The 22,017-nt window shown below is 42.7% G+C and overlaps 1 protein-coding gene across 1 annotated transcript in view; it reads right to left on the minus strand.

Annotated features, from left to right (window-relative positions):
- Positions 1 to 20,651, minus strand: part of vps13d (vacuolar protein sorting 13 homolog D) — a 44,869-nt gene extending 24,218 nt beyond the window's left edge. Inside the window, exons 1-28 of the mRNA XM_070911102.1 lie at positions 20,511 to 20,651; positions 19,599 to 19,776; positions 18,756 to 18,833; positions 17,381 to 17,571; positions 16,986 to 17,066; positions 16,298 to 16,414; positions 15,888 to 15,992; positions 15,286 to 15,456; positions 14,148 to 14,248; positions 13,817 to 13,985; positions 13,516 to 13,617; positions 13,114 to 13,303; positions 12,727 to 12,906; positions 11,936 to 12,066; positions 11,751 to 11,805; positions 10,978 to 11,157; positions 10,085 to 10,215; positions 9,869 to 10,001; positions 9,291 to 9,755; positions 7,488 to 9,257; positions 7,205 to 7,356; positions 5,082 to 6,137; positions 4,367 to 4,457; positions 4,133 to 4,259; positions 3,844 to 4,024; positions 3,328 to 3,510; positions 760 to 916; positions 213 to 429 (exon numbers count right to left, since the gene is read on the minus strand). Of these exons, the coding sequence (XP_070767203.1) occupies positions 213 to 429; positions 760 to 916; positions 3,328 to 3,510; positions 3,844 to 4,024; positions 4,133 to 4,259; positions 4,367 to 4,457; positions 5,082 to 6,137; positions 7,205 to 7,356; positions 7,488 to 9,257; positions 9,291 to 9,755; positions 9,869 to 10,001; positions 10,085 to 10,215; positions 10,978 to 11,157; positions 11,751 to 11,805; positions 11,936 to 12,066; positions 12,727 to 12,906; positions 13,114 to 13,303; positions 13,516 to 13,617; positions 13,817 to 13,985; positions 14,148 to 14,248; positions 15,286 to 15,456; positions 15,888 to 15,992; positions 16,298 to 16,414; positions 16,986 to 17,066; positions 17,381 to 17,571; positions 18,756 to 18,833; positions 19,599 to 19,695 (6,611 nt within the window). The 5' untranslated portion in view covers positions 19,696 to 19,776; positions 20,511 to 20,651. The remainder of the gene's footprint in view (positions 1 to 212; positions 430 to 759; positions 917 to 3,327; positions 3,511 to 3,843; positions 4,025 to 4,132; positions 4,260 to 4,366; positions 4,458 to 5,081; positions 6,138 to 7,204; positions 7,357 to 7,487; positions 9,258 to 9,290; positions 9,756 to 9,868; positions 10,002 to 10,084; positions 10,216 to 10,977; positions 11,158 to 11,750; positions 11,806 to 11,935; positions 12,067 to 12,726; positions 12,907 to 13,113; positions 13,304 to 13,515; positions 13,618 to 13,816; positions 13,986 to 14,147; positions 14,249 to 15,285; positions 15,457 to 15,887; positions 15,993 to 16,297; positions 16,415 to 16,985; positions 17,067 to 17,380; positions 17,572 to 18,755; positions 18,834 to 19,598; positions 19,777 to 20,510) is intronic.
- Positions 20,652 to 22,017: the final 1,366 nt, after the last annotated feature.

Here is a 22,017-nt window from a genome sequence, read left to right on the forward strand (position 1 = left end):
ATTTATACTCGTTTGATCCACACAGGATCAAGAGTGGCCTGCTCTATGGTTGGATGAAAGTACTGATGGCCGGTGCTATTTGCCTACTGTTGTACAGTATGAAGTGTAAGTATAATGTGTCTTTCATCTTATAAAACAGATTGGTCAGACAGTCCCCAACAGGATTTCATTGTAAAAAGGTCTGAACTAATAAAATAAAAAGCAGGACTTACTTGTCCAGGTTGCGTTCTACTTTAAGCTTGAGGCGGCAGCAGTCTTTTAGCAGGTTGTCTCCGGTGCGACGGACAGAGTACGAAGGAAAGATGAGGTCTGAGGACTCGGGAGGTTTACCACCGCTGTCCCAGGGCTGACAGGGCAGGCGCTCTGCAGCAAAGATATCCACCTCCTGCAGGTCCAGGGCAATGCAGTCCAACAGGCACACATGCTCGTCTAATGGGGAAAAAAAACACAACAGCTATTTCAAAGTATGACTTTTTATTAGAGAGAGAAAAGAACAAAGGTGATAGAAGACAACAGGCCACAACAAAGGTTCTGTCTTTTTCTAGAACTTAAAAGAAAATCAGTCCAGACTGCACTTAGTCTTGAGTCTTTCAAGGTGACTCTGAGCTGAAAAAAGAACACAATTTAACTGCAACATAGTGGATTCAAAGAGATCTTCAAAGCCTCTTATCATTACTGAGGTCTCAGCTCTACCTCCTACATACAGTACCATATAGGTGGAGTGCATGACTTTCTTTCAAACTACGCAGCAATGCTAACCTAAGCTGTGAGGGCCATCCTCTTCAGGGGCCCTCCCTGTGTCTGGGGCCTGTGGTCTACCAAGGGTGAACCCTGTGGAGGAGGAGGAGGAGCTAGAGGGGGATGGTCTAGGCTTCTCCTGCTCACTACTTCTCTCCGCTGCACTCCGGACCCGCTCCTTTGTCAAGAGAAAAGAAAGAGAAGAGAGTTACATTAAGTCCAGTTAGCAATATAGTACATTCACACAAAAGCAGATGATTACTTTTTAAAGAATCCAAACACAACATTATTTACAAAGGGGGTCTGATATGGTTTTAATAAATACTACTGATTCAGTTTCCATGCTTTGTTTTACTATTGGAACGACGTTACCAATCATTTTCCACTTCCACTGCAGGACAGTGCAAACACTTGGGCTGGGAGATGTAGATGTGTAAATGACCAAGTAAGACAACAGTTGTTCCTGTCAATGTTCCTGTTGTTTGATAAAAGTGATTCCCCTTTAAAAATTATAAATGGCTCAAAGACATTGTGCCATTATCCCCTGAGCCAGAAAAAACAATTAAACACAGCTGGGTCAAACAGTGGGAAAACACATCATTCTCAATGATGAAAACAACACACCAACTTTTACAGCAAGTTCTCTGATCAGTGTATATAGTTCATGACTTAAGGGTGTTCAGGGATTTGTCTTTTGATCCAGTCGCTATTTTCATTTTAAAAACGATGGACTTTTAAAACTGTAAACATCATGCACCAGGAGTAATACTACTTTAAAAGATATGACGAAGTATCATAGCATCATGATACAGGTACTTGGTTATCTTGCGCCTTTCCCCTTTACCATGGGAATGAGTAAGGACTGCCCCTCATCTCCCATTTTATCATCCCATTACTGAGCCGTTGGTTGTATGGTTTATAGAGTCAGTTGTCACGACAACTTTCGTAGAATAAATTCGTCATAACAACATTTATAATCTTCTTCACCTTTTAAAGTGGTTTATGAAGGGTATCTGGGGATCTTAGAAATGTATTTAACGCCATTCTAAAAAGCGTGTTTTCAAAAGCCTTGGCATCTGAAACATCAAATAGTCCTTTAACCCAAACACAAGGATCACGGAGCTTGGAAAGTTGGTGTATTCCTTTAAACAATACATGCAACACATGTTTTAGCAGAAAGCTCATTTCAGTTCATCACATAACCAACTGCAAACAGACAAACTGCACACCAGGGCTGGAAAATATTTCATTACAACTAAAGCAATGTGACACAAATCATTTGACACTGTATCCCCAGAGGTTCACAAATACAGGAGGATTATTAATCTACAACCCAAACTAGACGATGTGACACAGTTCAGAACTGCTTTCAAGTGCAGTTAAGAGTGACACCTGCCGTCTGTAGTGTGTTATTATAAATAGTTTCTGGAACTGTGAAACTTTGAAACTAAAACTGTGATATTGCGACAACCCTTTTCCACACCAAAGCAATAGCATGCCAGTGTACCTTGTAATGGGATGGATCCTTGTATGAATGTGCATGCAGTATAAAATTCTTCACAAAAAACACAAGATGCATATGAAAGACCAATACAACATGTACTACTTCCAAAATACACTTATCAGCCAATCTAATGATAGCTGAACAGGCCCTGTTCTTCACACCTGACCTCACACCTTGATTTGATTGTTGATGATTAGACATGTGGATTTTCTTATAAACTGGTTTAAAATGTTTTGGAAAATGTGGGCACAGCCTTCAGCCCACCTTTCTGCACATATCCTTCTCCCTCATTGAAAAACACAAGATGTCTCCTGCTTCACTGAAAAGTCCATTCTGAGTGTTTGTGACCTGGAGGCGTCAAGTTTCCAGATCACACTTTTGTAGGTTACATATTAAGCTTTGACTGGCTCAAAACTAGTTGTGTGAATGTCACAAAATCGTCAGTCTTAAGCTGAGAATTTAAGGTGAGAGAAACGTTCCTGCTGAAAGTGAAAACAAATCAATCCTTTAACTGTGTTCGGAGGACCGAGATAGCTGGATGACATTTAACAGGATAATTTCTTTAAATCGTATAAACCTGGATTAGTTAAGCCACGTTTGAATGACGGGGCCCTGGACTTAACCTAAATCTCCTCATCTGATGCTAGGTAGGAGAGCTAACAGGCATAATACCCTAAATGTCGCACTTTAAAAAACTACATTTAAACAAAGACACTTAGAGACGTTGACAAGATTAAGTTATAGAATAATACTTTACATTCTCCAGTTAATCATCAGGCAACGCTGTATTCATTCAGCATTTCAGATCAGATTCAGATGATGAGGCTAGTTACTAAAATTATAAGATGATGAGAAATCAGGGAGCCAGGCTGGTGTGTTGGTAGTATCACAAATCAAGTGGCTTGAGGTAATCCTGAAGTCTTAAATCTCGGGTAATACCATTAAATGCATAAATGAATACAGTGAAATTAGAAAAAAGGAGAGGAAGAGGAGGGATGGTCGGGGAGCACTACATGGGTGGATGAACGGGCAGCGTGACTCACCAGAGAAGGGAAAAAGGCATGTGCCATGGTGAGTTTCTCTACCTTGTCTCGGAGGGAAAAAGTTCCATGAGCCCCAGCTGGCAGGAAACAGTTCTGCACCCTCAGCTGGCCGAGGTTGGCTACAATGACCCTTGGGGACCGCGAGCTCTCTGGGATGAGAATAACCGGGGCGCCAGCCTCAATGTCCAGCAGAATCCGGGATGCCCGCTGAGGATGATCTCGCACCTGCAGGGAGAGACAGGAGACAAGAGATAGAGAGACAGGGAGACAGGGAGACAGGAGACAGACAGCAGAGAGGAGGAGGACAGGAGAAAGAGAGACAGACAGCAGAGAGGAGGAGGACAAGAGGAAGGGAAGAAAGGGACAAGAGAAGGGTCGATAAAGAAAAGAGAAAAATTCAGTTTAGACAAGTTGAGCAGGAGGGAGAAATATTATTCTGACATCAGAAATATTACTGGATAATATCCAGTGTATAAGACCTGCGTGCTTGTTATATGAATCAACCTATAGAAATGATCTTTTTTACAGTATGTGACTGTATCATGATAAAGTACTCACAGCCTGGCCCTCCATGGCAGCCCTCTGCCTGCCCAGGACATCCTGTAGCTGGGTGAAATGCTGAATGAAGGCCACCACCTCGGCCTGGAAGCGCTGGGTGTGGACGTACTGTACAGACGCCATCTGCAAAGACACCTTGATGTCACATTCCCGCTCCAGGTAAGGATCAGGCAGGCCGTACCTGAAAGGACCAGAATACAAAGGTGACTAAAAAAACACAAATTCATCAGAGTTCTTCTTCAGTATCATGCATTCAGTAAATGTCTGTTGGAACATTTATGATATGTACTTATGAATGTTGAAAATAAGAGCCTCCCCTCCTCGAGTGGTGAAGCGCTCTCGGTAGAGATCACCGTGTGGGGTAAGGTCACTCAGGGACAAACTTCCTAAACTGCCTTGTAATGCCAGGTCGCCATCTGTAATATCAGACATAATGTGATAACATCACATTACTTTCAACCCAGTTACATAAGAGCACATAATGTTGTAGGGGTTGTTTCATCTATGAAGTTTCCATACACACCCAACATTTCCAGATGAGCAGATAACTTAGATACACTCGCTCTGGCAAGCTCATTAAGTTTCTTGTTCAGCACAAGGGACAGAGCATGAACCTACGAACAAAACATGGACAGGTTTAGTCACCAAGCATTCACGTTCAGAAGCTTCATCAAGATCAACAGAGAGAGAAGTTGTTAGCCACCATCCAATAATAATCAGCTGTAAATTATGAAGGATGTCTCTGCAAAACAAAGCAGCTACAGTAATAAAGACAGCAGGACTGTGTAGCACTACAATTCATACCCTGGTTTCACGGTTAAAGTGCAGTGTAGCACATAAGTCCAGCCCAACAGTGGACCATACTGCAAATCAGAACCAGATATTTTTTAAATGCTGCTTGGTGTGGGATAAGTCACACACTGGAATGCAGCTAACAACTATTAGTCAATATATATAAAATATATTAATCTGTTCTATGTTTCACAAATCAATCCAAATGTTTTGAGATATTTCACTCAGAAGCAGTGAACCTGTCTATCTGCTGCTGTGCTACAGGAAATCTCAGAGGATCACCAGGGATCAGCATTAATCCTCTGGGGACCATGAACCATGAACTATGTGGTGGATGGACAGACGAACAGACAGACTGACGCTAACATCCCTGGAGCACTGCAGCTAGGTTACAGTATCATTTGTTCCTACCGTACATGAAAATTTAACCAGGTCCAGCGACCCACCTTTAGGTCCACTCTAGTGTTGACGGGCTCTGTTGTCTCTTCCTCACTCATGTCTGGCTCAAACAGAGGGTGTCCCGGCACCGGTTGAGGTGACATGGGGTTCACCCTCACTGCATGATTATTGGCTGTGGAGCCAATACCAAAGAAGTCCAGGATAACCACCCAGGTCTGTAGTGTGATCAAAACGTCCAGGCAGTTAAAGTCAACATCCACACTTCGTCCCACACTGCCATAGCGTGTTTTGAACTCTGGGTGGTTCTGGTCCACCAGCAGCACATTGATATGAACTAATGAGTCGTCAAAGTCTGGGGGTGGCTCAGGGGAGGGTGTATGGTGGGTAGGAGAGGGAGGTGGAGTGCTGGGACAGTCTGGGTCCCTCTTGGATTTGCGACTGCTAGCTGAGGGGGTACTGGGATGCCTCTGATAGAGCTGGAAGACATTCTGGGCCTCCTCCATGTGGGCAGGCAGTGAGCGGGGCATGTCTGGGTACAAGGCATTGGATGCTGATGGACAGCTTTGGGAAAGGTACTCCTTTGGACTGAACGTGGAGGGCTTGGGAGCTCCGCGAGACACCATCAAATGTTTGTACTTAGACTCAGGGTTCTGCTCCAGGAGGTCCTCCATTAGCAGTGAGCGCAGAGCCAGCTGGACTGCCAGTAGGTGAGGGTGGTCTTTGGTAAAGACTCCCTCCAGATCTTGGAAACGCAGACTGACCAAACCCTGGGAGCCCTGGGTCAGGTCGGCACTGAGCTGGACCTGCAGTTCTGCCACGTGCAAGGTGACCTTCAGCTGAGTGAATGAGGGAGAGTGAAGGGTGGGTTTGTGAGACTGTAGAGGCAAAGGAGAGGAAAGCGACGAGTGGGAGAAGCTGATATGGGGAGGGTCCCTTGCAAACAGCCCTCCCTGGGGGTCAGGAAAGCGGTGAGGTCTGGTGGAGGAAGGAGTTGGTGGTGGGGGTGTGGGCGGTTGGCTGGGTGTGACACGTTGCTCCTCAATCAGGGACAAATTGTCCAGTGTCTGGAGGACTTGTTCATACACAGGCTTGCACAGGAACACCTATCACCAAATATTGATACAATTAGTAACCAGTCAGTGACCCCACATCAAACATTTCATGTTAAGGCCCTGCACACCCATCGAGACTTATTCTGGCTGATCAGACCTCAGCTCAAGTTGAAGGTGGAGCTGTGCTGGAATTACATGAGGACACCCAACTCCATGCACTAATAAGAATAATAAAGGTGTAATGTGTCTAACACTAATTACCAGTGTGAGTTTACCATGGGGGTGTAGGACCTTTCAAAACTTTGATCAAAAATTTGTTGTGGTAAAAGAAAGGCTGCTACATCTTAAGTTAGTTTGACTTGTAATGTAATCTACTGTAACTACTTTGTCTGGGGTCTTTTTCTATTTCAAATAAAGGGAGAACCTGGCCTTTATCTGTAATGGGCTTATATTAGAGACAGGTTGTTACTCCAAATTTACCCCAGTATATTTTAGGAAGAAGACTCCTGTTTTGTGGTTAATACAAACTCAACACTTCCTGTCTTGATTAATTCGATAATAAATAAGAACGTACATGTCCACAGTATTATTATACAACAGTCTTGTCATATTCACAGTGTGCTGCCCTGAATATCTCTTTTTAACAGAGGTACAGTTTTCACTTACTAAGTCACTCCAGTTGTTCTACTTAGTAGTTAACGGGAATGACGTCAACACTTCCTGAACTGATAATATTAAAAACCTTCCAGTGGCACAGTGGAAATGATCTCTTTACTGCCTTTGTATAACGCCTGCAGGAAGGGTCTTTAATAGAGTAATTCAATAGTGATGGAAAGAAAAGCAAAGTAGAGGAAGCTGGAATTAATGAGTGAAAGTGTATTTCTGTTAAATGGAGAGCAGCAGAGTGGTGAGTATGACATGACTCTGTTGTTGTATTGTATAGTACCATTATAGTAAAGCTGATCCCCTCTCTGTATTTCCTTTTTTACACAGCCTTTATTTGGAACTGGTCTTTGTTCAAGTTGGCCACAATATAAATACTGCTAGTATTTGAGACATGGCCATTATTTGAATACCAGCTTTAATTTGAGAATTGACAGTATTGATGTAGTGTTTACCTGGACAGGGTTGACGAATTTGCCCTCGACTCTCAGTAACCCTGTGCTCTTGCAGGGCTCCTCTGTGGTGAGGAAGGTGAACTGGGTGTCTTCGTCAATGGGAACTTTCTCCAGGGTGAACTGTATAGTGGTGTCTTTCAATATATGGAAGGCTGATGAAGAGAATAAATCATGTAATCTTGTGTCACAAGCTGCACATAAAATGTCCGCTTGCATTATTTGCATTACCAAATTAATCTAGCATTTAGAATAAAAATATCCTTAAATTGTGTAACAGTCTCACCTTTTCCGCGGCTGAGGGAATCAAAGAAGTCCTGACGTGTGAACTGTGGTCCATCCTGATTGATGCTCCCGTTGTGGGATGGCGACATGCTGCCAACGTTATCTCCTCTGGGTGCCCTCTTCAAAACCAAATGACTCATGTTGAGTGAATACAGTCGAATATCCTTCACCAAAACCTGCAACCTCCCTCCTTCAGAGTCTTGCCCAGTAACAAAATTCTGAATCGTTATGCTCCCCAGATGACCAACCAATAGCTCAGGGTGTCCAGGTTTACGGGGAATGGACACAACTGGCGATTCTATGCTGATATTAAGGGTCAGCTTCACCAAAAATGTGTCTAGGGTGGATTCAGGTTCTTCCATGGGAAGATCCTCCTCATCCTCAAAAGGATAAGCCCAGCACTGACTCTGAGTTCGACTTCTCCGTGAGGGAGTCTCAAAGAGTGAAACCATTCCGCTGTACTCTGCCGTCTTGGTGGCCAGAACGGTTGACACTTTGGTGGCAGCACTTTTCAGCATGGAACGGAAATTGTCTTCTACCTCATTGGCAGACAGACTGAGCTCCTTCAGGAACTTGGCTGAGTGGTTATAGTGCAAGGACGCCATTTGAAGTTGCAAGGAACACTCCCCTTGGGATTTCTCCATTAGGCGGAAATTTAAAGCTTCTGAGGGAGAATCTCCTGTGTCAGCAAGGAATGTTAATCCACCGAGAGTTGAGGAGCTGTCCTCAACACTGCCAATGCTGACCACAAACTGGCTGCGGCCTCCTTCCTGGGTGAGGTCCACCAACTGCATGGACCCAAGTGAACCATTGATGTCCAACCGACTGCCCATGGACACATTGACCTTGGTGCCAGTGATGCTGGCAGTGGCAATCTTCAACCCTTTCTTCTCAGCACCCAGGACAGTGCCAGTGGACACAGTACGAAGGAGGAGCAGGTTAAGGCGGTGGATCTCCACAGTCAGCTCTTTGTTCTGGTCATAGGTGGCCTGATATGTCCCCTCCCCTTCCTCACTGTAAGGCTGTGTTGTATGTTGTTGCGCTGATGATGTCCAGGAGCTTTCTTCTTTGGGGAAGGACTTTTGGAGGAACTTAAGTAGCTCTACCATGGTCTCAGGGTTAAGAATGATGTCCAAGTTATTGACTTGCATGCTGGTCACCTGAAGGGAGCTGTCTAAGTTCATGGAGGGGCAGTCTGAGCTCACAAACTGGTACTCAAGCTTAATCAGGGCCTCCTGGTCTTTGAGAAAGGAACTGAAGGGGGAGAGTCTATCCATGGGCATACCAGAGGATGCCTCGGTATGGTGGTCCTGATGCTGGGGAGATCTGCCATCAGACAACACAGGGGACGAAGGCTGGCTCTCTAGGAGGCTGCCCGTGGGTATGTCAAAACTGAGATGCTTATGAGAAGCCACAAGGAGGTCGAAGTCTGAACCATAGGTCTGTAAGGTGTCCACCAGCAGAAGACCATGGACAGTCAGAGAGACTTCAGCATCGTAAGGCCGCTTGACAAAATGAGCATTTGTGCCAAACACCTTGAGAACAGATATGTAGCGGCCATCACTCTCTACACCAAGCTGCATATAGTTAATGTTGAATTCAGCTAATAGTAGACGGGATTCCACCAGAACTTCCCGTGTGTGCTGCTCTAAAGTCATCACGCTCTGGGTCAGGTTCCTGGCTGAACCCTGCAGCTTCCAGGAGCTGTCCTCCCTCTGAAAGATCTTGTCATGGCGGAGGGTAAGAGGGTCAGGAGACCTTATATTTGGGCCTCTCTCTTGGCTTTTGTCCCCTTCAGATGGACTGCTTAGCCTAGCCAGACAACTCCTGAGGGCGGTCATCTTCTCAAGGTTGATATGGACCTTGAGGTCTGGTAGGGTTCCTGACAGCACGGCCCCAGGGAGCTGGGGGTCTGATGTGTAGCGCAGTCTCTGCTCAAGCTGCAGCAGCACATTGAACTTCTCCACCACATGAGTAGGCCCTACCTCGCTCTCTTGAAGATGTTTCCAGTTGTCCTTACAGCGGCCAACCATTATCTGCAGGTCCTTAAAGGACAAGGAGTATTTTTCATAAAGCTTTCTGCTGTAGGCCTGTGTACTTTCAGGGGATCTGAGGCTGGGAAGTTCACTGCTTTTGAGCTGTTCTTTCAAAGGCATGTCTAATTCAGGTGGTGGAGACTCTGGAGGGGTGGCAAGGGGTGTCTGGTACTCATCATCACTCATGTCCTCCCTTTCAGGTTGAGTAGCTTTTGAGCTGGCCTTAGTGTCATCTTCAAAGAAAATGAATAACAATAGGTATGGGCACAGTTACTCATTAGGCAAAAGAATGAAGATATTTGGCTATATCCTTTTTATTTATTGGTAAAATGGTTGATTGTTTTACCTTGAGAGTTTGTGAGGAGAATTCTACCTAAATCAACAACAACTAACATCGGGTCCTCTGACTGGAAGTCATCAGGGAAAATGACCTGGGGGGCACAGATGTCCAATTTCATGGTCCAACGCTTACTGTTCTCCTACAAAGCGAACACATCAGTGATATTTAGAAACGATTTAGCTGCCAATTATTTCATGTCAGCTTCCAGTGAATCTCTCTTACAATAAACTCTCCCACGAGTAGCTGATCAATGGTCTGTCGGATCTCTGCCTTGGTCTGCATCTTCAGCTTGTTGTACTGCCTCCTGGCAGCCTCTGCCACTCTCAGCTCCAGCTCTGACTGATAGCCAAAACCTGGGTATCAAAGAAATGTGTTTAAAATACAAGAATATGCTGGTATTCAAAAATATCTGAAGTAAATGATGAATTATACTAGCATTATGTTCTTTAAAGTGGTGCTAAAAGACTTTACGGACTTCTATACTTCTAGAATCAGAGAGGACACTGTTGGCACACATACATGTAGTTATGTAGTTAATATTTAATGGTTGTCGTAGTAGTTAACATTTGTTAACTGTTTTATCAAATGTAGTGTCTTGTTGCTATTCTATTAAATAAAAGTTTTACAGGATATAAATGTGGGCTCCTCAACCTGTTGTCATAGGGGTCAGTGCTATAACTGCCATCGGTATGTAATGTAATGTCAACAAGTGGCTTTAATAACATGATCTCTATAGTATGGGTGCGTCCAAAATCTTTCCAGTGTTTCATGTGTGAGTGAAATTAGCTTATAGTGAAGGCTTAAAATGAAAAGCGACTCTGCTAACATCAGATGAACACTTTAGTGAAATATATTAAGCTTCAAGAGAAACAAGCAGAGGCGCTAATGAAGTCAGGAAAGGCCATATACTGAACTGAGCCAGCTGTTCAAACCATCATCTAATTAAGTTGATCATGATGCACTCAATGTGTCAGGATCTGTCTGATTCAGCTCAGCAGGTGACATTGATCGATTGATCACATTGCATGTTCACTTTGAGGTAATTAGAGCAGTAGCAACGCCAGTCTGTCTGTTCCAGACTGATGTTTACACACCAAAGTAGTTTCAGTACTTACCTGAGGTATGAACTCTTCCCTTATAGAAGAACTCAGTCACTTTTTTGATTGCTTGTGGGTTGTAGATGATGTTCAGTGGACTCGTGTTCACTTCCAGTCTTCTCTCAAACTTACACCTCACAGGGTTACGCTCATAAATCATCTCAAACACTGGTGATGAAGAGCACTCTGCATTGCATTCTGACAACACAAACACAAAACAAACATGGTGTCTATTAAAGACAAACTTCTCAAACTTGTGCATTGTTATTTACATTAACATAACATTATTATAAACATTTTGGATGGACTGAACATACTGATGATTAGGATTGCAATGATGATCAGCCTTTACACACAGTATTACTACTATTACACACAGAGCAACACTGGGTAACAGCATGGCACCCTCTAAACTTTTACCAGCCTCATCTAGTTACACGACAGTAAGGTGTAGTGATGAAACAGCATTAAAATAATGTTGAGTATTTTTTACTTTTTAAAAATGAAAAGGTAGGAAAAATCAGGAACGACAAGCACATAAATAAAGAAGCAGTTTCATGTTGAGTGAACTTCCCACATCATTATAAACACCCCTCGCAGCAGAGCAGAAATATTGATAGACCAAACTAAAAATAATAATCTCCTCTGCAAAGTTTATTCAAACTATGGCCCATAAAAACAGTTAAGTACACTTTTGAACATATCTGAGGTAGTAACAAGGTCAGAGAAAATATTATTTAATATAGTTTAAATTGAGAAAATAGTATTAAATCAATTCTTAAAAATCTTACCAGAGGTACTGCTGGACTGGCCGGCCGGCTGGTTAATGGCAACAACAACTTTGTCCTACAACAAGTTGCAAATGTTAAAAACATGACCAGCGTGATACAGCATACAGCAGAAAATAATATCAATATCATGTACTTGAGGAGCAGAGATCATGACCCCCTGTCCACTTCTGTCCATCACTGCTTACCGTTTTGGGAGACACCAGGACAGGGAAGATGGTGCCCTGAGTAGTCAAGTCTCTCAAGAACAAACCACCCAGCTTAACAGACAACAGGGAGGACTCAGAGCGAGGGAGAGACTCCACACTCACCTTCACCCCTGTGGAAACAAGGTCACAGTGAATTAAATCAAGGCAGCAGAACACGTGTTACTGTAACAACTGTCTGTTTGACTGTCTGTCTGTCGGTGAGACAAACACACCCTGAACAAGAGAGTGACGATAATATACGACTCTCTAGCCCTTCATTTGTTTTTCACCTGTAAAATCTCTTGGGCTATGATTATTTTCTAATTAATTATCTTTAAAATCAATTGATTATTGTTTTGATTATTGATTATTGTTCTAAATAGACTAAATGCAGTTTACTGTGATAGAAAACAGAAAGAGCAGCAAATCTTCACATTTGAAAAGCTGGAACCTGAGAATGGCTGACATTTTTCCTTGATAAAAGATTAATCGAAATAGTTGATGACATATACAATTGTCTGAGATTTTCCTGAACAGATGTAACAAGGTTATTATTATTCTTTTGGCATCTGTGGTCATATTAGAACAATGCTGCAAAACTCAATTAGTAGGACGACTACATGGAAATATTGGATTTACAGGATGAACTTTGTTTTGTATTATCCATTGTTTGGGTAATACATAATACTTGGGACTAGAAATGCCCAACTCTACCGATCACACATTGATAAAACTTTACCGTTACACTCTCAAACCAAACCAAACCCTGAAACAACGCTGCTTCTGTGTACCTGAAAACTCCAACTGGATGACCCCACTGTCGTGCAGCGTGTCCCCCCTCCTGTCCTGGTGGAAGAGCGTGACTGCGCCCTTCTCCAGTAAGAACTCCAGCCGGGCAAACAGGTGATCCCGCCTGGTGAACGTGTTGAGAGTGTGAGAGTCCTCCAAAGGGTCGAACAAGTCCTCTGTCTCTGCTGGAGAAGCATTATATCATCGGGGTCAGCACATATTATATAATGTCTTTGTCACTACAGGAATAAGATTTCAACCAATGCTACAGAAAACCAGGTGATATAAAACACAAAAGCCTAGCATATTATACAGGAGAACTCAGGAATAATTTATTGCAACAGAATATGTAATTATCTTGTGACAGCAGACAGGAGTGAGTCTCCCACCTAGAATATCCCAGGTGGACGGACTTGGCAGGAGCTCTTCAGGCCTGTCTGGGTCCTGGGAATCTCCATACCAGCCTCCCCAGCCCGGGAACCAAGACTGCAGGTACTGGATCATCCCTGAGCTCCCGCTCTTGGGGATGGATGTGGTGGGTGAACAGGACTGGGGGTCACTGCTGGGCTCTCGCACATTCTGGAAGAGGAGACAGAGGAAGACCACAAGCTGAAACTACAACAAAGACACATTTAGTAGATCGGAGACAGTTTGATGATTGATTGTGAGAGTGTAGTTAACAGGAGTTTAACATGAGGCAGAAGGCATTTCTCTTCCCACAAAGACCATTGATGAGTTTGATTTTTCACTTTATACAGCACTGAACACCAGTATGAATCCTCTAAGCGTACCTCTGCGATCTCTTCCTGCTTTCGAAACCAGTCGTGGACAATTTCTTGGAGACTCTGCAGCTCCTCTAACGTCTGCTCCTCTTCCACTCGCTCCAGCTCACTCTGGGTGACAAAGACAAACGCAAACATCAGCTCGGTGATGTGCGTTCAAAAAGGACATCATCTAAAAATACCACACTGGGTTACCTAAGAAACTGAAGAACGCTGGGTGCATATTCATGTAGTTGCAATGTACAACAGACACTATGGTTGGATAGCTTCAGAATTGATTATTTGTTGATACATCATGTTAGTATAGTACCTCCTCCTCAGGACTCAGTGGGACCCCTTTGAGCCTTCTGAAGTAGAGGCTGGTGTAGGTCTGGGCATCTCGTGCCCGCTGCAGGGCAAAGTCCCAGCTGCCTCGCCGCCGCTGCTCCCTGATGTCACTCAGGTTGGCCTGGATGGCAAACATCCACCACTGCCGGCAGCTACAGGGAAAAAAACAACGTTACAGGCTTCAATCTGGTTTATTACACAAGCAATATGTGTAGTGAAATGCAATGCGGCCAGTCTGAATCACTTTTTTGTGTCCAAATAAGTTTGCAAATGTAAGAAAGCCAACTGCTCCCACTATACAACTATAAACTTACTTCCCAGAAATGGGGACTTTGGGTCTCCACTTTCGGTAAAGCATCTCTCTCTCCCGGCGGTCCAGCTCTTTAAGGAACGCCATGATCTGCTGGTACTGGACCTAAGAGACAACGCACACACACACACACACACACACACACACACTGCTCGGTAAACTTATCAGTAGGCATCTGCCAGGTAAAAGACAGGAGGTGGTTTAGAGTAACATGTGCTGTAAAGAGCAGGAAGTGGATACAACCACACAGTCAGACTAATTTGTGAAAAGACCTTCTAGTTAATGTTACCTTGTCCTATCCTGTTCTGTTCTGTCTTGTTTTATTTGTCCTTATTTTCTCTGTTATCTATTTGTTGATGTCCCACACATAAAAATAAAGGCTGGTAAAAAAAACATAACAGTTCACATGGTAAATTCAGTATAATGTAGATCTCCACATCACTTCCGTCAGTACAACAGAGTCACACTCTCCACACTTTCTCTTTCTTTTTAATGCTAATACTGTTTTCATTCACTGATTAATTCCAATTATGCTCTGCAGAGTTACTGGTCTTGATAGGGGACAAAACGTTAGGATGTACAGTCCTCGTTCTGTGCAGCGTAAAGTTCAGCTGACGCTAATAAGAGGCTTCAACACAAAACAAGTGTGTCCATGGAGGCACAAAGAACTTTGGAAGATCCCTATTTGATTTGTAGAAAGTTGACTGTTGTCTCATATTAGCTTTTGGTCTGACAAGTCTGATTATATGGCAATTACAAATAAAAGTATAAATATACTGAAAATGTGTATAGTTTTAGTTTTGAACATGGCTGCTGAAACCCATAACATGAGCGTGTGAATAAAGAAACCACTGTATCTGAGAAAGAATTATAACTTGACTAAATAATGAAGACAACCCTATTAATAATGTGCTGACTTTGTAAAACAAACACAATACAAATACAGCATGGTAAAATGGTTTAAAGTATTCAAAAGTAAAGTATATGTTTGGAGATGGAAAATCAGAAAACATGAAGAGATGATTTGTCTTTTCTTTTGACCAATGAGGAGTTCAGCGTACTGTCTTGAAACACTCGGAGATATTACGTGTTAATGTAACTGCCACTGTTAGTAAAGAAGTGCGTCAAGTGTTCACACAGACCTGGGACAGGCGTAAGGACATGGGCTCCAGCTGAACCTGGCCTTCAATCCGTGGGGTGTTTCTGGACCTCAGAGGCTCCTTGGAGGCGTTTCTTCTAAGCAACACGGAGGCACACACTGGTTCAAAGATGTACTGATGCTCACGGCTCTGCATACACTGGGTCATCGCCTCCTGTACAGTTACAAAACAAACATGTGGGGCTTTACCTCTTCAGCTAGAGAGAATCTGTCCAGACAGTGCATTTACAACATCACATTACATAATTCAAGAGACTTTCTAATTGGCAGGTTCCACAGTACAAGCAGCTTGTATTTGGTGTTTCTTAATATCATTCATTACTGAAAATCACCCTGTAAGGTATAGTTAGGCATTAAAGTCATTTCCTTCAGACAGGTGGCCCCCTATCTGTTTAATGTCCCTGGCAGAACGACAGCGAGTCACATCTCACCCTAAGCACAAACAACAAATCACTATCAGCAGCAGCAGGAATGTCTGTATGCTGCTGTTTGTTCAGTTTGGTATAATTCAGGATAAAAGTCTAAAGAAAAAGTGAAATGGGAAACTCGGGGAGGGAGCTGGCTCCTATCTGCTGGAGGTCTGACCTGGATCTGATTTGCGGGAAGCTTTCCCAGCATCTCACACTCTGTATCCCAGTAGACGCTGAAGTCTTCTATCTCCAGCTGTTTTTGTCGGAGGAGCTTCTGGACCTGCAAAGCCAAAGAAAACCCCCATTAAGCTCAAATGCAAAGACCCATGGTAGTCCAGAATCACCTGAGGCAGCCGAATACAATATAAAGACCTCATAACTACAACATACGGATCTCATAAATATGAGATACTAACTATTAGTCTGGTGAATGGTCCCTCTAAGTACTGACCTACTGCATTGTATCTGTTTGTATGTACAAACATGTAGTTTGGGTTAAAACATGAACTACAGTAACAGTGTTCATATGAATATCACTAATCTTGTCACGTTGTTAGTTTAAAATCCCTTCGAGCGAACACTTACCGACTCTTTGGAGGGGTTCTGAGCAGAAACGTTGTTGATGCAAACCCCAAAGGAAAATGGTTTCTCTGGGTTGGAGAAGTCATCCTCAAATCTAAGATGCACATCTTGGATATTCAGCTACACAAACAAGAAAAGTGAGTTCAGTCTGTGACTCAGAGTTTAACAGCAACAACACCTGGTTACTTTGTGCAGTGGAAATTCTCTGTTCTCTCAGGTGCTCATATGAACACTGAAACAGGTTCTGCTGGCTGTCATCATTCCTCCTGTTCATACTGGATATTAAGAGATTCTGTCCTAAAGTGACGGAGGACAAAATCCAGAATATAGTCCAAAATTCAGTCGTCTGAATTAAGCAGACGTCTTCCACAGTCAGTCTTTTTAGTGCAAACTTTGGAAGATACTCACTTTAGTATTCTGACTCAGACAGCTGAAGCCTAAGAGCTTCAGGTTAACTTTAGAACCCATTTTTTTTTGACAACTGTCAAAAAACACTCTCATTCTCTTAATGTCCATTATTAAACAGGAGGAATGATTTCAGTAGGCTATTGCACTGTAGCCTACCCTCATTGATATAAACATGGTGACATGGAAACTAACTCACTAAATAAACTACTCATTTGAACTTACATAGAATATGTGTGTTGTTCATGATATAGTGTCAGCTCTAGTATCTCATGTTGTGTCTTACCTCGATGTTTTCCACAATCCTGGTGACCACTGAGGCAGTGGCAGAGTACCAGTAAGACTCTCCTCTCTGTTCACACTCGCTCTGCAGGAGCACAAACCATCATAAATATATAAGAATATAAGTTAGACACGATAAATAAGTGAAGGAAGCCGAGCATTCAGACTTCCTGCTGCTACGAGAAGCAGTGTGATACCAGCACTGCCTTTGTCTCACCACCAGAGAATAATAGTTCAGGGACATAACCTCAGTTGTGTTGGTGTGAGCTGAAGAAGTAACTTACAGGTATGTTGCACATGACTACAAGTCTGTAGCTGCTCTGTCCCTGTGAGGCTGTAATGCTTACGAGAGAACGGGAAGCTAAATCCACAGAAAATCTGCAGTGTTGATGCACCTACTTTGAATTTGTCTTCGAGAGCTTTGAGGAGGCGTTTCTTACGAGCTCTCTCCTCCTCCCGCTCCTTCTCTCCATCATACTCCTGCTGCTGGGCGGGGCCGATGATCAGGTTGAGCTGGGACATGGAGATGACCCATGGGTCACTGTGAGGCCGGTAGAAAGGGATCTGGAGGGTAATCTTTCCAATGAAGCCTGGAGAAAAACAACATGATGCACGGATCACACTGCGGCATGAAGCTGAAGAAATAACAACTAATATCAAACTGTGAATTTAGATTCTAACTAGATTTAGAGAAGTGAAATAAGAGGCTTCTGCAGATGTTATAGATAATCTCTTTTAATCGTGTGCTGTGTGTGTTGTATTGACATTTAAACTGTCCATTGAGTTATCAGCTGTTATGGCTTTTGTGTTAAACCATACTCATGGACATTCACTGCTAGTTAGAGTGCTGACAATGGTTATAAATTGTATTGTTAAAAGGGGCACTCCACCTGTTTTACACCGACGTAATGAGGAGGATTACTGAGCCTGTCGAAACAGTTCAATGTCTCCTGTCACTCAGGATGGAACTTTTCACAGTTTAAATCAACATATATATACGTATATATACACGTATGTATATATATATACACGTGTATATATGCATATATATATACACATATACATATATACATACATACATATATATATATATACACGTGTATAGCACTGATGTAGTTGATGTTTTGCAGATCAAAGCACTTCTCAAACCTCCCTCAGAGGCATTTCATATCAGCAGTGAAAGCAGGCAGGCATGAAGAACGCTGCTCCTCCGTCATTACATCAGAGCACAGAGCATCACCAGACGGGAAAATCCTGATTCAGTTTGTTATGATGGATGCATACAATGCACTGACACTTCTACCTTCAGACACGATGTAAAACACAGTTAATGTACTGTGTCAACAAGCTGCTAGGTTGATGGTGGAGGATTAAACTATATCAACTGTGCAAACAGCACCAGCCACACTGAAACAGTGGGACTAATTAAAATAATGACCTTTGTGGAATTTCCATGTACCTGCCATATTGACTACAGACATCATGGCCCCTTACACAGTTACATATAATGTTATTTTACATTAATAAAGTTTTAGTACATAACTGAGGTCCAGCTGCTTCCAGAAAAAACACAAATCACATGAACTTAAACTCGTGCACAGTGATCTGAGGGAAAACACATAAACTAATCAGAGAGGGTTGATGAGTTCAGACTCACACAGTAAATGTGCCTAAATCTGCACATTTACGAGCAGTCCCTTATTCCACTTTGGTTAGAGTTTGTTTTAGTTAGTTGCGTTTAAACTTTGTGAGGTCATCAGTCGGTGAGTCTCACCTGCTTTGACTTCAAATGGCAGGTCAAACTCTCGGAGGGCATCTTTCCTCAGAGGGAGGTTCTCCAGCTCCACTGCACCTGCGGGGCCACAGGAACCAGACACGCAATGTATTGTGTTATACTGACAAGTGTTTCTATTTTGTTTGTCCACCCCACTTACATGCAAGTAAGCTACAGAATCAACACATTTCTGAAACAGTTTCAACACAAACTGAACATTATAACCTTCATGAAGGGGGATTTATTACAGCGCTGTTGTTTTACACTGACTTAATTTTAATTAGGTGAACATAATAAACTGGAGTGCCTGATGTGATACTTTACTTTGAGGAATATAAACATGTTTCTCTACAAAAAACACACAGCAGTGCCAAGATGGAGAAGTGGCGCCACTCTCGCTCATGTCGATTCCGAATAGTTTGCCATTGTTTGCTTGTGCCGCTGTCTTTCTACCAACATAAGGCACTACAGTACATATGACAGTATGTCACTGTGTGTACTACTGGGAAAGCTCTCAGAAAAGCTATACAATATACAGCATGTAGTGTAGTCCATCCAACACTTTCATAGTGCGGGTCGTAGAGAACATTGCAGCCTTAAGTCTCACATCCAAGTGTTCACATACAGTATTCAAAACAATTTGCATAGACTTGAAATTTAGTAAAGAGTAAGAGTAAAGAAATCTCCCACTGAGATATAATAAAGTTTAGACTTTTCAAATTGACCTGCACTTTCAACTAAAATCAAGTCATTACCACCTCATAACAACAAAAGCAGACATCATTTTACTTAAAGTGTCGAGTCTATGCAAGCTAAGGAAAAGACAGATGCATGTGTAATTACCTTTCAGAAGGGCGATGGAGAGCTGATCCGTGTTCAGGTTGCTGACATATTTTCCCAGGTATGTGTTTAGCACCCAGGCAACAAGGCCCTCCAACATTCTGGTGGCTCAGGGATGATGAGAGCCACTTAAAAACACGACCCTCTGGGTTGTAGTCCTCACAGGGGAGGTGTTCAATGTCTGATAAACACAGGACACCGAGTTTATTCACCTACTGAGATAGAGTGGTTTCATAATGGCAGTAATTTGCTAAGTTGATCAAAACTCTGTCCTCATTGGGCAAAATACACTCTGTTCTCTTGTAGCAGAGCTATCATTCGCCAAATTCCATTCTAAAATCGAGCATTTAAAAAAACGACTTTGTTCATAGCCACATGTAAGTGCATGTTTCAGTATGACTTTAAGATGTTTCAAGAACTGTTGGTCTGTCGATGTATTCGGCATTCATGGCATAAGACATCTGCCAAATAAAACCTCCAGTTTACACTTCTCATCACCGCTTTTGTGTGATATTAACACTGGGAGTATTCCCATGCCTAATACTGCCTGAGGCTCCAGTCCAGTTCTGTCATAACATTAAGCATGGTCACGCTATTCTACACAGTCTGTGTGACGTTTTTTAATGATATTGAATGTTCAGGGATAACGTTATGTATACACTGGTATTCTTACTTTTATGAGCTTAAGAGTCAGAGACAGAGTTACAGCAGCGACAGAGTCTAATCATAGTCGATGGATTATCACAGGCTGCCTTCACTTATCCGACGTTGGCAGAGTGACAGTAACTTTAAGATAACTTACTCCACTAAAGTTAGCTGTTAGCACAGCAGCATCATAACACGACCTGACTAACATTACAGCGACCATGAGCTCAGCGTTAATGTAGTATACCGACAGCAATGTTACTGACTCACCGCCAAACACGACAGATGTAGCTCTTCGTGGACTTATCGACCCAGCTTTGTTGAGTCCATGTCGGTGCCAGCCTAATGCCGCTGTCAGTAGGTGGTCATGTCTTGTCAAAACCACTAAGGACAGGACTACAGGGACAGTTAGTGTTACACAAACTGCACACCGCGGACTGTCAGCCAGTGCTTCGACATTAGCAACACTACAACAAAGTGGAAATGACAACAGACTTATTAAAAAAGCTTTCACCATCAGCAGACAGCACAAAACTCAGCGTGGCTGTGGTGACGGACGGGGCAAGGTTGCGATCCAACTTAGCTAGCCACTTAGCTAAAACTAGCATGCGAAGGTTGAGTGCTCACAGTCAAAATCAGACAGCAGGCGGTACACCAGACTCAACAGCGACACTAACCGCGCTTGTTTTCATAGAAAACACAGTGAATCCTCCCAGAATAAAAGGCTGGCTGCTGTATTTCAACACTTCAGAGATGTGTGTCGCCGCATCGTAAATAAACACACTTCCTACTGGCGTTGAACTTCCAACACATACTTCCGATCACGTGACGAAAACAAACCATTCCTCTCGTGTTCAGTTCAGTCAAACCGGGAAAAAATGTACACTTTATCCATGAACTGCGAATCAAAATGTTCTATTGTTAACTTGTTAACCAATTAGAAGCTGCACTGCTACAGAACTGTACCAGCGGATCACTCTAATGTAATTTATTATTGATAATTACAAAACTTAAACTAGGGTTATGTAGTATTTTGTTGAGATACTGAGAACGCATTTTCCTAGCGTATTTATCATTAGGTGAAAGCCATTGCAAACAGTACTTTCAACTGGGAAGTCATCGGCTGAATGATCTCACTCAAAGACAAAACGACAAAAGAAGGAGACTTAAACGCAACACGAGAACTTCCGGCACAAGTTGTCGTTTCCTCCGCAGGGGGCGCTGTTGTACTGAGATGATACGTGGGATGTAAAATACAAAAACTTCCAAAATACTAGAATAATGGCCCACAAGTACACTGAAGCTGCTTAATTTCATTCAGTAAAAAGAAAAACAAATACTTAAAGGCTCATTTCTGAGATTTCTGGAGGTGAATATTTATATGACCCAGTACAAGTTGTATGAAATAATAGTATATAAGAAGGTAATATGGGTAGATGAAGGTGGCTGTGAAAAGTTTCAGTGTGCGTTCAGTAACCCATAAGAGGAAAAAATATCTAAAATAAGAAATATCTTTCTGGTATTTCCAGTGTTTGATGAAATATGTATTACTCCATTTGTCAAAGGACTTTTTGTTGGATGTCATTCCATCTTTCTTTCCACGTGTTGGACTGTCTCTCCTCTGTCGTTGCCAATAAAGAAAATTTAAATAAAAATAGATAATAGATAAAGCAGATGTTACAGCTGGGCTGTATTTTTGTAGTGTGGGACAGTTGTCTCCTGTTTATGTTGTTTGACCTTATAGTTATAACAACATTGATGCTGACCTCTCTGCCAA

This window comes from Enoplosus armatus, chromosome 8, assembly GCF_043641665.1.
Source record: "Enoplosus armatus isolate fEnoArm2 chromosome 8, fEnoArm2.hap1, whole genome shotgun sequence".
NCBI lineage: Eukaryota > Metazoa > Chordata > Actinopteri > Centrarchiformes > Enoplosidae > Enoplosus > Enoplosus armatus.